General features: G+C 43.4%; 1 protein-coding gene across 1 annotated transcript in view; it reads left to right on the top strand.

The window, feature by feature from the left end:
- The window catches only part of RPA1 (replication protein A1), a 69871-nt gene that overhangs the window by 41237 nt on the left and 11000 nt on the right, over nt 1-17634 (top strand). Inside the window, 7 exon segments of the mRNA XM_049782654.1 lie at nt 3996-4086; nt 7842-7974; nt 9375-9477; nt 12972-13040; nt 13194-13386; nt 13505-13644; nt 14027-14175. Of these exon segments, the coding sequence (XP_049638611.1) occupies nt 3996-4086; nt 7842-7974; nt 9375-9477; nt 12972-13040; nt 13194-13386; nt 13505-13644; nt 14027-14175 (878 nt within the window).

The following is a 17634-nucleotide window of genomic DNA, read 5'->3' as shown; positions in this document are numbered from 1 at the left end:
TACTTCTAGCTCTGCACTCAATAATCATTCCTTGCAGGCTTAGGGTGGAGGAAAGACCATATGGGATGCTGGGGATTGAACCCAGGTTGGCCGTGTAAGCAAGCCTTCCTGGCTCCCTGGATGAGTTAGTAACTTTTATTGATTTTTAAATAAGAGAGTTGGTTGATCTTACTTTTGTTTGATGGGGTTGGGCCACCCCTGGCTGTATTTAGGTCTTACTCCAGGCTCTGCTTGGAAAATATTAAGTGTTACTGGTTTGATAGTCTTATCTAACTAGAAATACGGCATCAGTTGCTTTATATTTAATTAAAAACAAACTAGGGGCTGGAGTGGTAGCACAGAGCAGTAAGGTGTGTCTTGCCGGCGCTAGCCTAGGACTGCAGTTCGATCCTCCGGCATCCCATGTGGTCCCCCAAGCCAGGAGTGATTTTTGAGCGTATAGCCAGGAGTAACCCCTGAGCATCACCAGGTGTGGGCCAAATAAATAAATAAATAAATAAATAAATAAATAAATAAATAAATAAATAAATTAGAATTGGTGATAACATAGATGGATCTTTTCAGGCAAACTTGTTTGAGACTAGGTTGTGCCTCTAGCTTTGTGACTTTGAGCAAGTTACTTAAGCTCTTTAATGTTTTTTAATTTTTTATTTGTGTTTTTCATTTATTAAATGGGTGTAATAATACTGTCTGGGGGCCGGAGAGATAGCATGGAGGTAAGGCGTTTGCCTTTCATGCAGGAGGTCATCAGTTCGAATCCCGGCGCCCCATATGGTCCCCTGTGCCTGCCAGGAGCAATTTCTGAGCCTGGAGCCAGGAATAACCCCTGAGCACTGCCGGGTGTGACTCAAAAAACCACAAAAAAAATAATAATAATAATACTGTCTATATTAGAGAACTGAAGAACAAATGAAATGGTTCATTTAACCATATATCTGGTATAGATGCACTTTTAAATGATAGCTAACTAGTAGAGCCAGAGAATTAGCATAAGGGTTAAGGTGCTTGTCTTGCATGCAGCCAACCCAGTTCAAAACCCCAGCACTGTTTATGGTATTCTGAGCACTGCTCAGTGTCACTCCTGAGCACAGATCCAGGATTAGTGCCTGAGCACTACAGGTGGTACCCAAAAGCTCTTCTTCCCTCCCCTAAAACAAGTTCTTTTGGTTGAGGCTGTGTGTAACTCAGTAGTAGAGGACATTCCTTGCATGTATGTCACCGTCATTGCAATTCCTCCTGGCAGTTTAAAAAATGTTTTTATTCTAAAGCCTACTTGGAGTTTTGTTGAGAGCATGTATGTATGTTTTAATTTCATTAAAACACCATTATTTACCAAGTTGTTTGTAATACAGTATTCTCAGGCATTAAATGTGCAAGCACCAATCCCACCACCTCATGACCTTCCTTCCATAGTGTTCTGCAGTTCCACATAGGCACAAATTTACTGCATACTAAGTATGCATAATTTACTGCATAATAAGAATCAATGTGTAATAATTGTTCTCAGTGGTATTACTAAAGTCACTACGGGTTTACTGGTCTGTGACTGGTGCTAGTTGAGCTTTCTGTGTAAACTTGGTGGTCTTTACTCATCTTTCCCATCAGATTTGCTGTGATTTGGACTGACACTATTATGAAATTTTGAGGTGTCTCATGGCCACATTATGTAGCTGCACTGCCCAGCCCAAAAGATCTGGTGGCTTTGCAGTGTGATAGAGTGAAGAAGTGGAGATGGGCCATTTCTGTGGCTATGGGCTACTGTGTTTGGAGGCAGACAGGGGAACCTGCCTGCCTCCCATTTTGAGAAGGCCTCAGAGTTGTCAGCCCAAACCAGTGTACGTGTGAAGATTTGGTGCCAACTGCTGAAGTCTTGTTAAATATACTGTGCTTTATTGAGTTTAAGAAGCTGATGGTTGGGGCCGAAGCTATAGCACAGCAGTAAGGTGTTTGCCTTGTACACAGCCAGTATAGGATGGACCCTGGTTCGAATCCCAGCCTCCCATGTGGTCCCCCGAGCATGCCAGGAGTGACTTCTGAGTGCAGAGCCAGGAGTAACCCCTAAGTGTCGCCAGGTATGACCCCGAGAGAGAGAGAGAGAGAGAGAGAGAGAGAGAGAGAGAGAGAGAGAGAGAGAGAGAGAGAGAGAGAGAGAGAGAGAGAGAGAGAAGAGAGAGAGAGAGAGAAGAGAGAGAGAGAGAGAGAGAGAAGAGAGAGAGAGAGAGAAAAAGAGAAGAGAGAGAAGAGAGGCCTTACTTTCATGTTATCTCTCCGGCCCCTTAAATGTTGTTCTTAGGATAGGTAAATAGGTTACTTTTTCTGTAAACATTTTTGTTTTATTTTGATCCACCCCCTTTTGTTATCATTTGTGTTATTAACTGGGGGTGAGGGGTCCACACACTCAGTGCAGGTGCATGCTTGGGGATCACTCTTGGTTGTGCTCACATACATTTTGGTTGTGGTGCTTGCTGAGGGCTCTTGTAGTGCTCACACACCTACTGGGGGGGCGGGGTTTGCACTTAATGGCCATGGTTCCTGCTGGGAGATGTACTCCTTTGTCATGGTTGTTCACAGCCACCTCGATGCCGTGTGACCAGAAATAATTGCTTGCAACGCTAGGGATCACAAGACACTCAAGCTGCCAGGATCACACTCTGCTTCCGTGGTGACACTGGGGATTAAATCGCGTCTTTATACTTGGAAGGCACACACTCTGAGCCACTCAGCTATTTCTTCAGGCTCCTGTGCCATTTCATATGGCATTTTATAAATTCAGAAATAATGGGAAAGCAAAGACCAAAATTTATTGCCAGTAATCGAGGGTTTTTTTTTTCCTATGAAAAGACAGTATATACAGAGAACTAAAGAATGCATGACTATTTAACCTTTTTAATTTTATGCTAAATTTATTTTACTCCAATGGCACAGTTAACTCTCATTTAGTTATATCATTTAAGCGTAATATTGGGAAAAGGAAATGAGATTAGTGTATAATATGCCCAAATGAGTTAGGGCCTTGGAAAAACCCAACAGGAACCCAGTCAGGCATTAGAAAAGACCAAGACAAGGTGGCAAGCAGAGGGCCTTTGTTCTGAGGCCTTGCTAAGAAACGGTTTCAGCTGCTCTGGTGTGCTGCTGGCAGCCTTGGTGAACAGCTCAGATTAGGTTGACTTCACTTTTTGTAGAGATCATAAAGGCAAAATCAAATTCCATACATCTATTTTTAAATTAGGTGTATTTTGCAGTTTTACCATTTCATCCTTGGTAGAATGGGTGAAGGGCAAATAAACCCAAATGGTATGCCATTTGTTTCTACTTGAAAGACACATTCATTTCCCCTCCTTTCCTTTTAATCTTCCTATTTCCTTGACACACCTGCCTCTGAACTCCATTCTCCACTCTCCCTGCTGTGACAGTTCACTAGCACTTCACAGTACCGAAGGCTCTTTCAGTTCTTATTTTCCACCAACTGTCAGTTGCAAAATAAGGTTGCTTTGTTTGGGAGGGAAAGGATAGAATCCTTTCTGAATGTCTCCTTTTCCTTTGAAGCAGGAACACTTCAGAGACAATTGAACTGCTTTTAGGTTTTTCTTACCACCCAGCTCTTTTTCTGATAGGTCCTGCAGTGAACACGCAGTTCTGTTGATGACATTGATTTGTTGCTATGGAAATAGTGGCAATGTCACAGATCCAGTCCAGTGACTTTACTTCAGGTTCATGCAGGAGAAATAGGCCAGACTTTAGGGGGAGAGCCTCATTAAAACTGAAAGCTATCAATTATAAGCAGGTGAAAAGTAAATGGAGCCAGCCCTTTATGTAATGGAAACAAAAGTGAACCCCCTGCATGCAATTGAATCCTCAGCATGAAGTCTGACCCTTTGACAAATAAGAAAATTAAACTTTCTCAGAGTATTTTGTCTACTTAACTTTAAATCTTTAATCCACATTATTTGTATTAAAATGGACTTTCTCTTTTGATCTCAGGACATGCGCAGCAGCAGCAACAGCAACAGACTGCTCCTCCCCCAGTTCCAGTTGCCAACCCCTCCACCAGTAAGCCCCAGCAACAGACCGAGAGCTCAGGACTGGGTAAGATGGTCACTTAAAAACGCGCCAGGCATTTGGATAATGTTTGAAAATTTAATTTAGAATTTGAGGAAGGTTTTGTTCATGACCATTCTTCTTACGAAGAATTCTTCCAGGGCCAGAGTGATAGCATAGTGGGTAGGGCATTTGCCTTGCAGAGGGATGACTTAGGTACAACACCCCCCCCCCAATCCCATATGGTCCCCTGAGCATCTCCAGGAGTAACTGTTGGGCATAGCCCTAAAACAACAACAACAACAACAACAAAATATTTCTTTCAGTTTGGAGGGTAGAAGTGAGGAGCAGGGGGACCTTCCAGGATACTCAAATCACCCAGACCTGATGACTTGCTTTGAAGTCCCAGGTACAGAGCTATATCTGTTCTTGCTCAGGGAACTTTTGGGGTCAAGGTTGGACTTGGTTGTGTATCTTGTGCCTCTGACTGCTCTACTTTCTCTCTCTCTCTCTGACTCTTCTTCCTTTTTTTTCTTTTCTTTTTTTTTTTTTTTTTTTTTTGGTTTTTGGTTTTTGGGTCGCACCTGGCAGCACTTAGGGGCTACTCCTGGCTCTACACTCAGAAATCATCCAGCAGGCTGGGGGACCATATGGTATGATGCATGCAAGGCAAACGCCTTACCTCCATGCTATCTCTCTGGCCCCTTCTTATACTTTTTCTTATTTAAAAACCATGCTTTTTTAGAGTTGCTCATAATACAGTTACTTATACTATTCAATATTCCAATACCAATCCCTCCACCAGCATAACATTCCCTCCACCATTGTTTCCAGTTTCCCAACCTCCCCAAAGTCTATTCTTGGTAGGTACAGATAACTTACTTGTTATAACTAAATGCTAATGGAATTATCAAGTTAAGGCTCTTGCTTTGTACCTGGCTAATGCTGATTCCTCATACCCATCATCACCTTAACTGACTCTGTACAGTATCCTCTCCTCTATATGCACACACATATACTTTAAGTTTTTGGACCATACCCAGCAGCATTCAAGGTTACTCCTGTACTCAGAAATCACTCCTGGCAGGCTCTGATGCTGGGAATTGAACCCAGGTCAGCTGTATACAAGGCAAACATCCTACCTACTGTTTTATTGCTCTGGCTCCCAAACATATACACTTTTTAGAAAGGAAAATAGTAGGGAGTACACCCAGCAGTGCTAGGGATGTAACACAAGACAAGGCACACTCTACCATGTAAGCCATATCTAACCCTTACATTGTTTTTATTCTTTTCTTTTTCTTTTTGGGTCACACCTGGCAGCGCTCAGGGGCTACTCCTGGCTCACGCTCAGAAATTGCCCCCAGCAGGCTCAGTGGACCATATGGGATACCTGGATTTGAACCACTGTCCTTCTGCATGCAAGACAAACGCCCTACCACTGGGCTATCTCTCCGGCTCCTGGGTGGATTTATTTTAGAGGGCCTTTTTTTTCTGTCACAGCTTCACAGACACCACCTCCTTTCGTATTAGTTCCTATTTTTCAATGCTAAGTTTCTAAGAAAAGCAAGGTTGATGTCACTAATGTTTCTGTGAACCTTTCAGGACAAAGGACTTTTATGTGATTTTTCTCTGGTTTTGATGTTTATCTGCTTTGCCATATCTGTCTTTTGTCTCTCTTTAAAGTAGATTTATATACAAGTCTTAAATTACTGTTGAAAGGAATGGTAGCAAAATTATCTAAAATGGTAAATAATAGAAGAGTCATTTCCTTAGGTTGAAGTACAAATCATATGTTAATGTTGCCTTACTCCCTCCACTACTTTCCCACCAACCCCTGGTTATTTTGGTGGGGGTGCTTCATGCACTGGTTTGTAATGCAGGGGATGAAACCTGAGCAGCTGCTCACAAAGTAAATAAATGCCCTCCCCACTGTACTGTCACTCTGCCCCTCCTCCCCTGATTATTTTGTCTGTTGGGGCTGGAGTGATTGGTCCTCTGAGCAGATAGGGAGTTTTCTTGTAGATGGCTGACTCAGCTTTGATCCCTATTATCCCATATGGTCCCCCAGTCCTGCCAGAAGTAACCCCTGAGTACTGCCAGGTGTGATCCAAAAACCAAAAAACAAACCCCAAAACTTGTCCATCTTGGGGCTGTTTGTTGGGTAAGGTGATAAAGGCTGACCTGGGTTTGATCTTGCTCATCCTTTTTGGCCCCCTGAGCACAGATCCAGAGTATTCAGGCATAACCCAGTTATAGCCAAAAGAAACAAAAAACCTTGTCTGTCTTTAGCTTTCATTAGGCACTTTGTACATGCACATTTTATAAGGTACATGTTATTCCTTGTGTAATCTTAAGGTAATCATTACTACTGTATATGTGTGGTTGTCTCGACTCTCCAACTAAAATAGACATTTTTGGGGGGAGCCACACCCAGCGGTGCTCAGGGGTTACTCCTGGCTGTCTGCTCAGAAATAGCTCCTGGCAGGCACGGGGGGGGGGGGGGGGGGGGGCATATGGGACATCGGGATTTAAACCAAACACCTTAGGTCCTGGATCGGCTGCTTGCAAGGCAAACGCCACTGTGCTAACTCTCCGGGCCCTAAAACAGACACTTTTAAGATCTGGGACAATCTGTGTATTTTTACTAAGTGCTACAAATACCTAGAATAGTATTGTACATTCTGTGGAAGCTCAATAAATACTAGGTAACAGTAGATTTGCATTTCTAGCCAAATTCCATTTTGAAGAAATGTTTGGGTATAGTAAATATGAAGTCAGGAGACTAGATTATAATTCCTGAACTTGGAAATTGAATTTTTTTTTTTTTTTTTTTTTGGTTTTTTTGGTTTTTGGGCCACACCCGGCGGTGCTCAGGGGTTACTCCTGGCTGTTTGCTCAGAAACAGCTCCTGGCAGGCACAGGGGACCATATGGGACACCAGGATTCGAATAACCACCTTTGGTCCTGGATCGGCTGCTTGCAAGGCAAACGCCGCTGTGCTATCTCTCCGGGCCCGGAAATTGAAATTTTACAGAAACAGTGTATGTAGAAAGGAATTCATTTCCTTCATTGCCTGTTTTGTCCAGGTGTAGGACAACTACTTATGGGCTGGAAAGATAGTATAGTGGTTAGGATGCTTGCTTTGCATGAGGTCCGTCCAGTGAGGAAACCAGTTCAATTCCCCGTTTTTCCTTATGGTCCTCTGAACACCACCAGAATTGATTTCTGAGTGCTGAGCCAGGAGTAATTCTTTTTTTTTTTTTTTTTCTTTTTTTCGGTTTTTGGGCCACACCCGGTGTTGCTCAGGGGTTACTCCTGGCTGTCTGCTCAGAAATAGCTCCTGGCAGGCACGGGGGACCATATGGGACACTGGGATTTGAACCAACCACCTTTGGTCCTGGATCGCCTGCTTGCAAGGCAAACACTGCTGTGCTATCTCTCCGGGCCCAGGAGTAATTCTTGAACATTTCTGGATGTGGGCTTCCCCTCCCCAAACTAAGAAAGCTACTTAGGGGAACCAGAGCGGTGGCGCATTGGTAGGGCATTTGCCTTGCATGCAGCTGACCCAGGACAGACTGTGATCCCCCAACGTCTCTTATGGTCTCCCAAGCCAGGAGCAATTTCTGAGCGCATAGCCAGGAACAACCCCTGAGTGTCACTGAGTGTGGTCCCCCCCCCCCAAAAAAAAAAGGATAAAGGAAGCTGAAGGAATCTTATTAAGTAATTGAGTTCTTAAAAAACTTACCTATTTTAAGTTTGTACAATTTTAAGATTGTCCTTCTCTGTGTTTGTTTTTCAAGGCTCTTCTGCAACCAAGGCTTATGGTGCTTCAAAGATATTTGGAAAATCTGGAGGTACCAACCTAATGAACACACCTGGAGGAACACAGGCTAAGGTGGTACCCATTGCCAGTCTCACGCCTTACCAATCCAAGTGAGTCATTCCATAGAGTATGTTCCAAATATACTTAAGAGTCTTAAGAGGTCTGGGGCTGGAGTGATTGTACAGATGTGAGGGCTTAGCCTTACACGTGACCTACCTGATTTTGAACCCTGATTCTCTATCAGGTTCTCCAGGTCCACCAGGATAATTCACAAATGCAGAGCCAAGAGTAACCCTTGAGCACTGTCAACGTTGCCCAAAAGACAACAACCAACATAAAAGAGTTTAAGAGGTCATAGTGAGCTTTTGAGTTGTTTATATATGTGTGAACTTCAAGATTGCCACACACAATATGGATTTTCTCTTTTTGGGAGCCACACCTAGTGGTGCTCAGGAATTACTACTGGCACTGTGAATAGGGATTACTTTTGGTGGTGCTGAGAGGGAACTAATAGGGTGCCAGGGATTGGAACCAGGATGATCTGTATGCAAAACAATCATCTTAATCTCTGTTACCTCTCCAGCTCTCTTTCTCCAAAGGGGATAATAGGTACAAATTGTGGGAACGTGTAAGTTTCTTATAAAACTCATTATCTGGAGTGGTGGCACAAGTGATAAGGCATCTGCCTTGTGCATGCTAGCCTAGGATGGACCACAGTTCGATCCCCAGTTTCTCATATGGTACCCCATGCAAGGAGCGATTTCTGAGCACATAGCCAGGAGTAACCCCTGAGTGTAACAGGGTGTGGCCCAAAAACAAACAACAACAAAGAAAGACAATAAAAATTTGTTATCATGTTTTCCTTTGGTGGTACACCAACACCAAGCTTCATATCCTGTTTGTTTTAGAAATGAGACAGAAGTTAGACACCAATTATAACATCCCATAATTGAAAATAATAGCAAAATATAATTGCTGGTATTACTGCATTTTCTAGCTTAGAACTTTTCATTTGGGGGATATTGTTGCCTTGGTGATGCATTTTTTTTTTTGGAGAATGGAAAGAGTATAAATTTCTTACTTGACAGGAAGATGAGTTTGTTAAATCACCTGTAGTTTCACTATTTGCTTATTCTATAAACTGTCAAACCTGTATTCCAACTTGGGGTTTTAATGAATTGGATTAAAATATAGCTAATGTTGAAAAATGGAATCTACTTAAGAAAGGCTTTAGGGGCCGGGCGGTGGCGCTCGAGGTAAGGTGCCTGCCTTACCTGCGCTAGCCTAGGAGACGGACCGCGGTTCGATCCCCCGGCGTCCCATATGGTCCCCCAAGCCAGGAGCGACTTCTGAGCGCATAGCCAGGAGTAACCCCTGAGCGTCACCGGGTGTGGCCCAAAAACCAAAAAAAAAAAAAAAAAAAAGAAAGGCTTTAGGAACATGATAGGAAGTATTTCTGATCTCTTAAAAGCAAGACTTGGAACATGGATGTAATCTGTTTGGTTTTCAGGTGGACTATTTGTGCACGAGTTACCAACAAAAGTCAGGTCCGAACCTGGAGCAATTCCCGAGGGGAAGGGAAGCTTTTCTCCATAGAATTAGTTGATGAATCTGTAAGTATTTGTCAAGTGAAGAAATAAGAGTAGTTAATTCTGAGTATAGAGGACTTATCTCCTTGCAGATCTAGCAGATGAAAACCTCAGCTCTGAGGTATGGACCCAAGAGAAACATGATTGTTACTGTTTTTTCTCTCTTGTATTCTTCAAGTGCTATTGGGGCCAGGATAAAGGTCATAAATAAAATTTTTGTTCTTCAGCAAGAGCATTAATTAATTTTTTTTTATTCATTTTTTCTTTTGCCTTTTTTTTGGGGGGGGGCATACCCAGCTGTGCTCAGGGGTTACTTCTGGCTATCTGTTCAGAAATCCCTCCTGGAGGCACAGGGGACCATAAAGGATGCCAGGATTGGAACCACCTTTGGTCCTGGGTCGGCCACCTGCAAGGCAAACACCCTACTGCTGTACTATCTCTCCAGCCCCAGCAAGAGCACTTATACTCTATACTCATAGTTAACTACTCTTATTTCTTCATTTATAACAGTAGAAGTTCCTTCCTAAACATATTCTATAGCCTCTCAGAGTAAAAACCAGGCACTGCCTGACTTGCTGGCAGACTGAGTGAAAGCCAGTCTGAGGTCATGTTGCTTATGCTTTATGTGGAGCTTTGGGGATCAGGGAGTCTGGGGTAGCAGCCTGATAAGTGAATGCTTTCATGGGGATGGCTTCAGGTTATGCAGATGCTATGCTTTGCTTTGCTTTGCTTTGCTTTGCTTTTTCTTTCGTTTTTGTTTTTGTTTTTGTTTTTTTTTGGTTTTTGGTTTTTGGGTCATACCCGGCAGCGCTCAGGGGTTCCTCCCGGCTCTACACTCAGAAATAGCTCCTAGCAGGCTCAGGGGACCATATGGGATGCTGGGATTCAAACTACCGTCCTTCTGCATGCAAGGCAAATGCATTACCTCCAGGCTATCTCTCCGGCCCGCAGATACTTTTCTTAAAAACCAAAGCATGATGCTAAGACAAAATTTCCAAGTTGAGGAATATCTAAAAAGGCTTGTCATCTATTTCTCTCTCTCTCTCTCTCTCTCTCTCTCTCTCTCTCTTTTTTTTTTTTTTTTTTTTTGTTGTTGTTGTTGTTGGCTGGTTTTGGTTTGGAGGTCACACTCAGCCACTCAGCAGTACTTGTTACTCCGGGCATGCTTCTGGCAAACTCCTAGATAGCCATGCAGTGCTAGGGATCAAATCTGGGCCTCCAGCATGTGAAGTGTGGCTCAGCCCTTTAAGCTCTCACTGGCCTATTGTCTTCATACTTGTGGGTGTTTTAGTTTGTTTCATTTGCTTACTTTTGGTTCAATAGTTTTGGGTCCCCCTCTACTGATTCTTGGTCAACTAGGCAATTCAGTTCAAGGGCTCTGCAATGCTGGGAATTACCCAGTGGTGTCCAAGGGACTCCATGGCTGCCTACAGCATTAGTTGGGGAACCATACAAGTCAGGACTTGAACCAGGTTAACTGCATACAAGCCACATTTCTAACCCCATTACATGCTCATTGGTTTCAATTCACAAGTTGTTGTTGGGGTTTAAACAAAGGGCCTCATGGGGCTGGAGAGATAGCATGGAGGTAAGGCCTTTCATGCAGGAGGTCATCGGTTCGAATCCCAGTGTCCCATATGGTCCCCCGTGCCTGCCAGGAGCAATTTCTGAGCATGGAGCCAGGAGTAACCCCTGAGCACTGCCAGGTGTGACCCAAAAACCACACACACACACACACACACCAAAAAAAAAAAAAAAAAAAGGGCCCGGAGAGATAGCCCAGCGGCGTTTGCCTTGCAAGCAGCCGATCCAGGACCAAAGGTGGTTGGTTCAAATCCCGGTGTCCCATATGGTCCCCCCGTGCCTGCCAGGAGCTATTTCTGAGCAGACAGCCAGGAGGTAACCCCTGAGCACCGCCGGATGTGGCCCAAAAACCAAAAAAAAAAAAAAAAAAGGGCCTCATGCTGGCAATATACTGATTCTATTTTGTGTATAACTTTAAGCTTTTTTTTTTCTTTGGTTTTTGGTTTTTGGGCCACACCCGGCAGTGCTCAGGGGTTACTCCTGGCTGTCTGCTCAGAAATAGCTCCTGGCAGGCATGGGGAACCATATGGGACACCGGGATTCAAACCAACCACCTTTGGTCCTGAATTGGCTGCTTGCAAGGCAAACGCCGCTGTGCTGTCTCTCCGGACTCTGCATTTTTTACAAACAGCTGAATATTTTCTCTTTGTTTAAACCTCTGAGAGGGAAGAGAAAAACAGATGGTTGGGTTTGGTTTTTGGGAACGGGCTAACAACCCAAGTGGGAAGGTCAGTATCAAATCCTAATTTTTTTACCTAATATTGATGTTATCTTTCAGTGGATGAACATTTTATTTAGCGGCCATCTATAGCATTTTGACTGATGGAAATGTAATACAAAAATCAAAAGCACAAGCAACTTGAAAACATCACTTATTCTAACATTTTTGGCAATGAGTCTGTATATTTGATAATTCTAGCAAATGCAAGTGTGAGGGAAGCTGATGATTCACTGTGGCTCAGCACTTTTCCTGTGGTTTCAGTCATGACTCTCAGTGAATAGTCCTGAATAGGACTTTGTATTTTTGTTAGAATATTAAATTCTCTGTTGGATTTTTTTTTTGTTGTTGGTTTGGTTTTAGGACTAAATCTAGCGATACTCAGGAGTTACTCTGGCTCTGAGCTCAGGAATCACTCCTGGCTGTGCTTGGGTAACCAGATGGGTTACTGGGGATCAAACTGTGGGTCTGCTATACTACCTATTTCTCCCTTCTCTGTGTTTGTTGTTGTTTGTTGCCTCACCCAGGGATGATCAGGTCTTATTGTTGGCTCTGGATCTTATTCAGGGATAATTACTAGTGGGCATGGGTTAGATCTATATGGGGTGCCAGGGATAGAATGTAGGTCGATCAATGCAAAGCAAACAATACCCTACCAGCTATACTATCATGCTAGCCTCTACTGTTGGGTTTGTTGCAGTGGGGTTGCCTTTGTTTTAGGCTTCTAACTTGAAGCTAACAAAGCTGGGTAACAGATTTGGTTTCTTGAATATGTGACTTGAGTATGTTTCTTGAATTATAGTTTAAATATATTTCTTGAATAATAGCTTGAATGTGTAATCACAAAATGTGTATTTCTAGGTGTCTAAAGTCATCTCATAGATTCCATTCACTTTTTTTAAGCTTTTTTTAATTTTTTATTTGTATTTATTTATTTATTTTTTGGGCCACACCCGGCGGTGCTCAGGGGTTACTCCTGGCTGTCTGCTCAGAAATAGCTCCTGGTAGGCACGGGGGAACCATATGGGACACCGGGATTCGAACCAACCACCTTAGGTCCTGGATCGGCTGCTTGCAAGGCAAACACCGCTGTGCTATCTCTCCGGACCCGATTCCATTCACTTTAAAGTTATTATTTTGAGGTCAAAGTATCAGTTTCTCACTGGTAAAATATGATGACCCCCTACAGTTCTGACCTTCTCTCATGTTTCTTTAGGGTGAAATTCGAGCTACTGCTTTCAATGATCAAGTGGACAAGTTCTTTCCCCTGATTGATGTGAATAAGGTATGGTTGTATCCAGTCTGGAACTGAGATGGATGAGTGCTGAAGTGAGGGTGAGGGGATTGTGGTCTTTGGTCAGTCAGTCTATAGGGTGTTAATGGTTTTTATGAGGAGTTTTTTTGGACTCTGCCATATTTGTGGCTTGGCCTCTTGCAGGTCTATTACTTCTCTAAGGGTAGCCTGAAGATTGCTAACAAACAATTCTCAGCTGTTAAAAATGACTACGAGATGACCTTCAATAATGAGACTTCTGTCATACCCTGTGAGGACAGTCATCATTTGCCAACAGTTAAGTTTGATTTCACAGGGATCAGCGACCTAGAGAATAAGCCTAAAGACTCACTTGTGGGTAAGTCTGTGTGGACAGAGGGTGGTGTTAGGGGAGATGAAGGCCAATGGCACTCATTGTTCAGCCTTTAGCCCTGGTGTAATGGGAGTCTTGACAAGACATTTTGCCTACTGTTTAGACATAATTGGGATCTGCAAGAACTTTGAAGATGCCTCTAAAATCATAGTGAAGTCTAACAACAGAGAAGTCTCTAAGAGAAATATTTATTTGATGGACACATCAGGGAAAGTGGTGTGCGCAACCCTGTGGGGAGAAGATGTAAGTACTTTCCTTGAGCAGTTAAGTGCTCCATTGGTGGTTGTCTTGTCCACTGAGTTGTGGGCCTTTGGCCCTGAGGATGTGCAGACATTTCCTTATAAAGGATTGATTGTATTTGTACATATTTGTACAGGACATATTTATAATCCTGTATTTGTTTTACTTCTGTGAGATTTGCTTGGGTTTATGTTTTATCTAGTGAAGTGCTCTTTATAAGTTAGTTTTGATCTCTGAGCAGATTGCCACATATGAAGTTATTGTCTATGGTCATCATGTATTGTTTATTGTGTTTACTACTGACCTTTTTTTTTTCTATAAAAACGTTCTGTGTTCTTCCTATTGGTAACACTTGTCTGTGTTTGATGTTTGTGTTGTTATGCAGGCTGATAAATTTGATGGCTCTAGACAACCTGTAATGGCTATCAAAGGAGCCAGAGTTTCTGATTTTGGTGGACGGAGCCTCTCTGTACTGTCTTCAAGCACAGTCATTGTGAATCCTGACATCCCAGAGGCCTATAAGCTTCGTGGATGGTAGGTTTTGTGGGACTAAACAAAGAGTTTATTTGAGCCTAGACTGTGAGAAGAGCTGGATCTTTGGTTTTTATGATCAGTATGTGAGTTGTCTGCTGAGCAGAGGGCCCACTTATTGGCGAGAACAGTTCCTATAGATCTTGGAGGCGTTATTCCTTCTGAGAGAGAGGGTGGCTTGAAAGGCCTCACATTGACAAACCTCTAATCCTGTGACAAACATGAGACCGTTCAAATGGAAGTGCTGCATGCCTGCCTGGGTCCTTCCAGAGCAGGTTTTAGCAGCAGTGTGCTGAAGGACTGTAAACCCAAAGGCATTTTTCTTAGGTTTAAAACTGGGGGTGGGGGGTGAGGGGGAGTGTCGTGTGGAGAAAGTTCTTATTCTGGACAATCTTTGGTGCTGATTGCATCTTCTATTGTGAATTCACTCGACTCTGATAAAGTGCAGGGGGAACAATGGGCTTTTGTTGGCATTATACTGTTATTCCCAAAGCACTTAAGGGATGAGAAAAGCCTATTAAAATCGCCTCACTATATCTTGCTTTTTTAGGGTGTTAAAACTCTGCCTTTAAAAGAGCACTTCAAACTGAAGCGCATTATGCAAGAATTGATGTGGTCAGGGAAAACACTTTAGCTCAAGCTTAAATAATTTGTTTAGTTGTAGCAACAGGGGCAAGTGTATTGGTTTCCAACTGTATCTTAGGGTTTAGGCAACTAAAGAATTTGTTCTTGATAATACAGAGATAATATAGTAGCTAGAGCACGTGGCTGACCTGGGATCAATCTGTGGCATTCTATATGGTTCCCTGGGCCTGCCAGGAGTGATTCCTGAGTGCAGAGATAGGAGTGACCCCTGAGCACCACAAGGTGTACGGCCTCAAAAACAAAAACAAATTACTAGCTCTTGGGCCTGAGAGATAGCTCAAAGGGCTGAGCGTACGCTTTGCATGTTATATCCCAGGTTTGATTCCCAGCACTACATGGTACCCTGAACACTACCTTGAGAGGCTTCTAAGCTTCAAACCCAGAGTAGTCCCTGAACACTGTCAGGTGAGGACCCCCTCCCAGGAATTAGTTTTTATTATATAGTCTCCACTTTTGTTTTTGGTTTCATATTAACCAGTAGTACCAGAATTTTAAGTTTAACTATTATAGTATCTGGTTCATTAATAGTCTTGCCAAAAATAGACATCACTTTTTTTTTTGTTTTGTTTTTGGGCCACACCCATTTGACACTCAGGGGTTACTTCTGGCTATGTACTCAGAAATCGCCCTGGCTTGGGGGGACCATATGGGACGCCGGGGGATAGAACCGTGGTCCTACGCTAGCGCTTGCAAGGCAGACACCTTACTTCTAGCGCCACCTTCCCAGCCCTTAGACATCACTTTTTTTTTTTTTTTTTTTTTTTTTTTTGGTTTTTGGGTCACACCGGTGATGCTCAGGGGTTACTCCTGGCTGTCTCCTCAGAAATAGCTCCTGGCAGGCACAGGGAACCATATGGGACATCGGGATTCGAATCAATCACCTTTGGTCCTGGATCGGCTGCTTGCAAGGCAAACGCCGCTGTGCTATCTCTCCAGGCCCAGACATCACTTTTTTGATTGATTTTTTTTTTTTCCCCTTTCAGGTCTGGAGTTTAGGCTGGGTTAATTATGTGCCAATGTTTTCTTGTTTGGGGGAGGGAGCTTGGGGGGACACCACATGCAGGAATCTTAAGTAGGGTCCATTGTAGACCTTGACCCTGGGTCTGTCTCTCCAGCCCAGGTCTTCATACTCTGCTTGCCAAAACCTCAGTCACCACAAAAGACATGAATGTCACCAGAATAAAATAAAATAATAGCGTTAGCCAGAGAGATAGTGCAGTGGGTAGGGTACTTGCCTTGCAGGCCAACCCAGGTTAAATCCCCAGCACCCCATATAGTCCTTTGACTCCATCAGGAGTGATTCCTGAGTGAAGAGCTAGGAGTGAGCACTACGGAGTGTGGCCGAAAAGCAAAACTAAATCCTCAAATAAGAACATTGATTGCTCAGAAGATCAGTGCACCTACCATCCTGTGGCAAGGATTGGAACAATGCAACTCTTTTTTTTTTTTTTTTTTTTTTTTTTTTTTGTGGTTTTTGGGTCACACCCGGCAGTGCTCAGGGGTTATTCCTGGCTCCAGGCTCAGAAATTGCTCCTGGCAGGCACGGGGGACCATATGGGACGCTGGGATTCAAACCGATGACCTCCTGCATGAAAGGCAAACGTCTTACCTCCATGCTATCTCTCCAGCCCCTCTTTTTTTTTTTTTTTTAATTTGGTTTTTGTTTTTGGGCCACACCCAGTGACACTCGGGGGTTACTCCTGGCTTGGGGGACCATATCGGATGCCGGGGGATTGAACCATGATCCATCCTAGGTCAGCCGCATGCAAGGCAAATGCCCTACTGCTGCGCCACCGCTCCGACCCCAGTAGAACTCTTTAATTATAGCTATCATTTATTCGTAATGGTTTTGGACCGTACCTAGTGGTGCTCAGGGAACCATGCAGTCAGTGCCTGAGATTGAACTTGGTCTCATTGAGCATTCAGCTTGTTGAGCTAATTCTACAGCCCCTAATATAGACTATTTGGCTGAGGATTTGTCCTGCACAGTAGTGCTTGTGGCTTACCCCTGGATCTTCATTCAGGAATTACTCCTGGTGGTGCTCAGGGAATCATGTGGGGTGCCTGGGATTGAATTTGGGTTGTCTGCATGCAAAGCAAGTGCCCTATCCACTGTTTTTTCTCTCTGCCCCACTTTGTGGGATTTTTATTGTAAGAAGGACTGTTGCTCTGATGACTCCTCACAATCTGCAAGGAACTGCATTTGGTGGCAAATGTCTCTTTGGAGTCTTTGAAACTGTAAAATTGTGTAGTTAGTAGTGGGGAAACAGATTTATGGATGTTGCCGTCCTTCTGACAGATTTAGCCACTTACCTGACAGTCTGAGAAGGCAATTGTCTGTAGCTCAGTGTGACATTCTGTGAGATCATCTCTTTCAAGAGCTGGCTCACTGTGTTTAGCTTTTAGTTATTCTCCATTTGGATGACATTGGCGTGTTTTTTTGTTTTTGTTTTTTAATTGCAGACTCCACGTCACAAGTAAGTTAGTTTTTGGACCACTTTCTGCCTGGCTCCTTTTTCTCATATAACCTGGCTTATGATCAGGGACAGAGATCACTCAAGGAGCCAAGTGTATGTTGTGTAGATCAGAGGTTCCAGGTTTGGTGTCTGGGACCATCACATGGTTCCCTTAGCACCTCAGGGAATCTGTCGTAAGCTCAGTTTGAAGTAGTTATTCCTAGAGTTCCACCAGGTATGGCCTCCAAAATTAAATAAACTGATATATGATCAAGAAGCCTGATGTATAAGTAAATTTTGATTTTTATATTGTAAATAAAGTCTCGCTAAGAAGGTAAATCTATAAGAAGGCATAGTTCTT

This window comes from Suncus etruscus, chromosome 1 (genome assembly GCF_024139225.1).
Source record: "Suncus etruscus isolate mSunEtr1 chromosome 1, mSunEtr1.pri.cur, whole genome shotgun sequence".
In the NCBI taxonomy this organism is placed as follows: domain Eukaryota; kingdom Metazoa; phylum Chordata; class Mammalia; order Eulipotyphla; family Soricidae; genus Suncus; species Suncus etruscus.
Note: the sequence above shows the minus strand (reverse complement) of the source record. Positions and strands in the feature narration are given on the sequence as shown.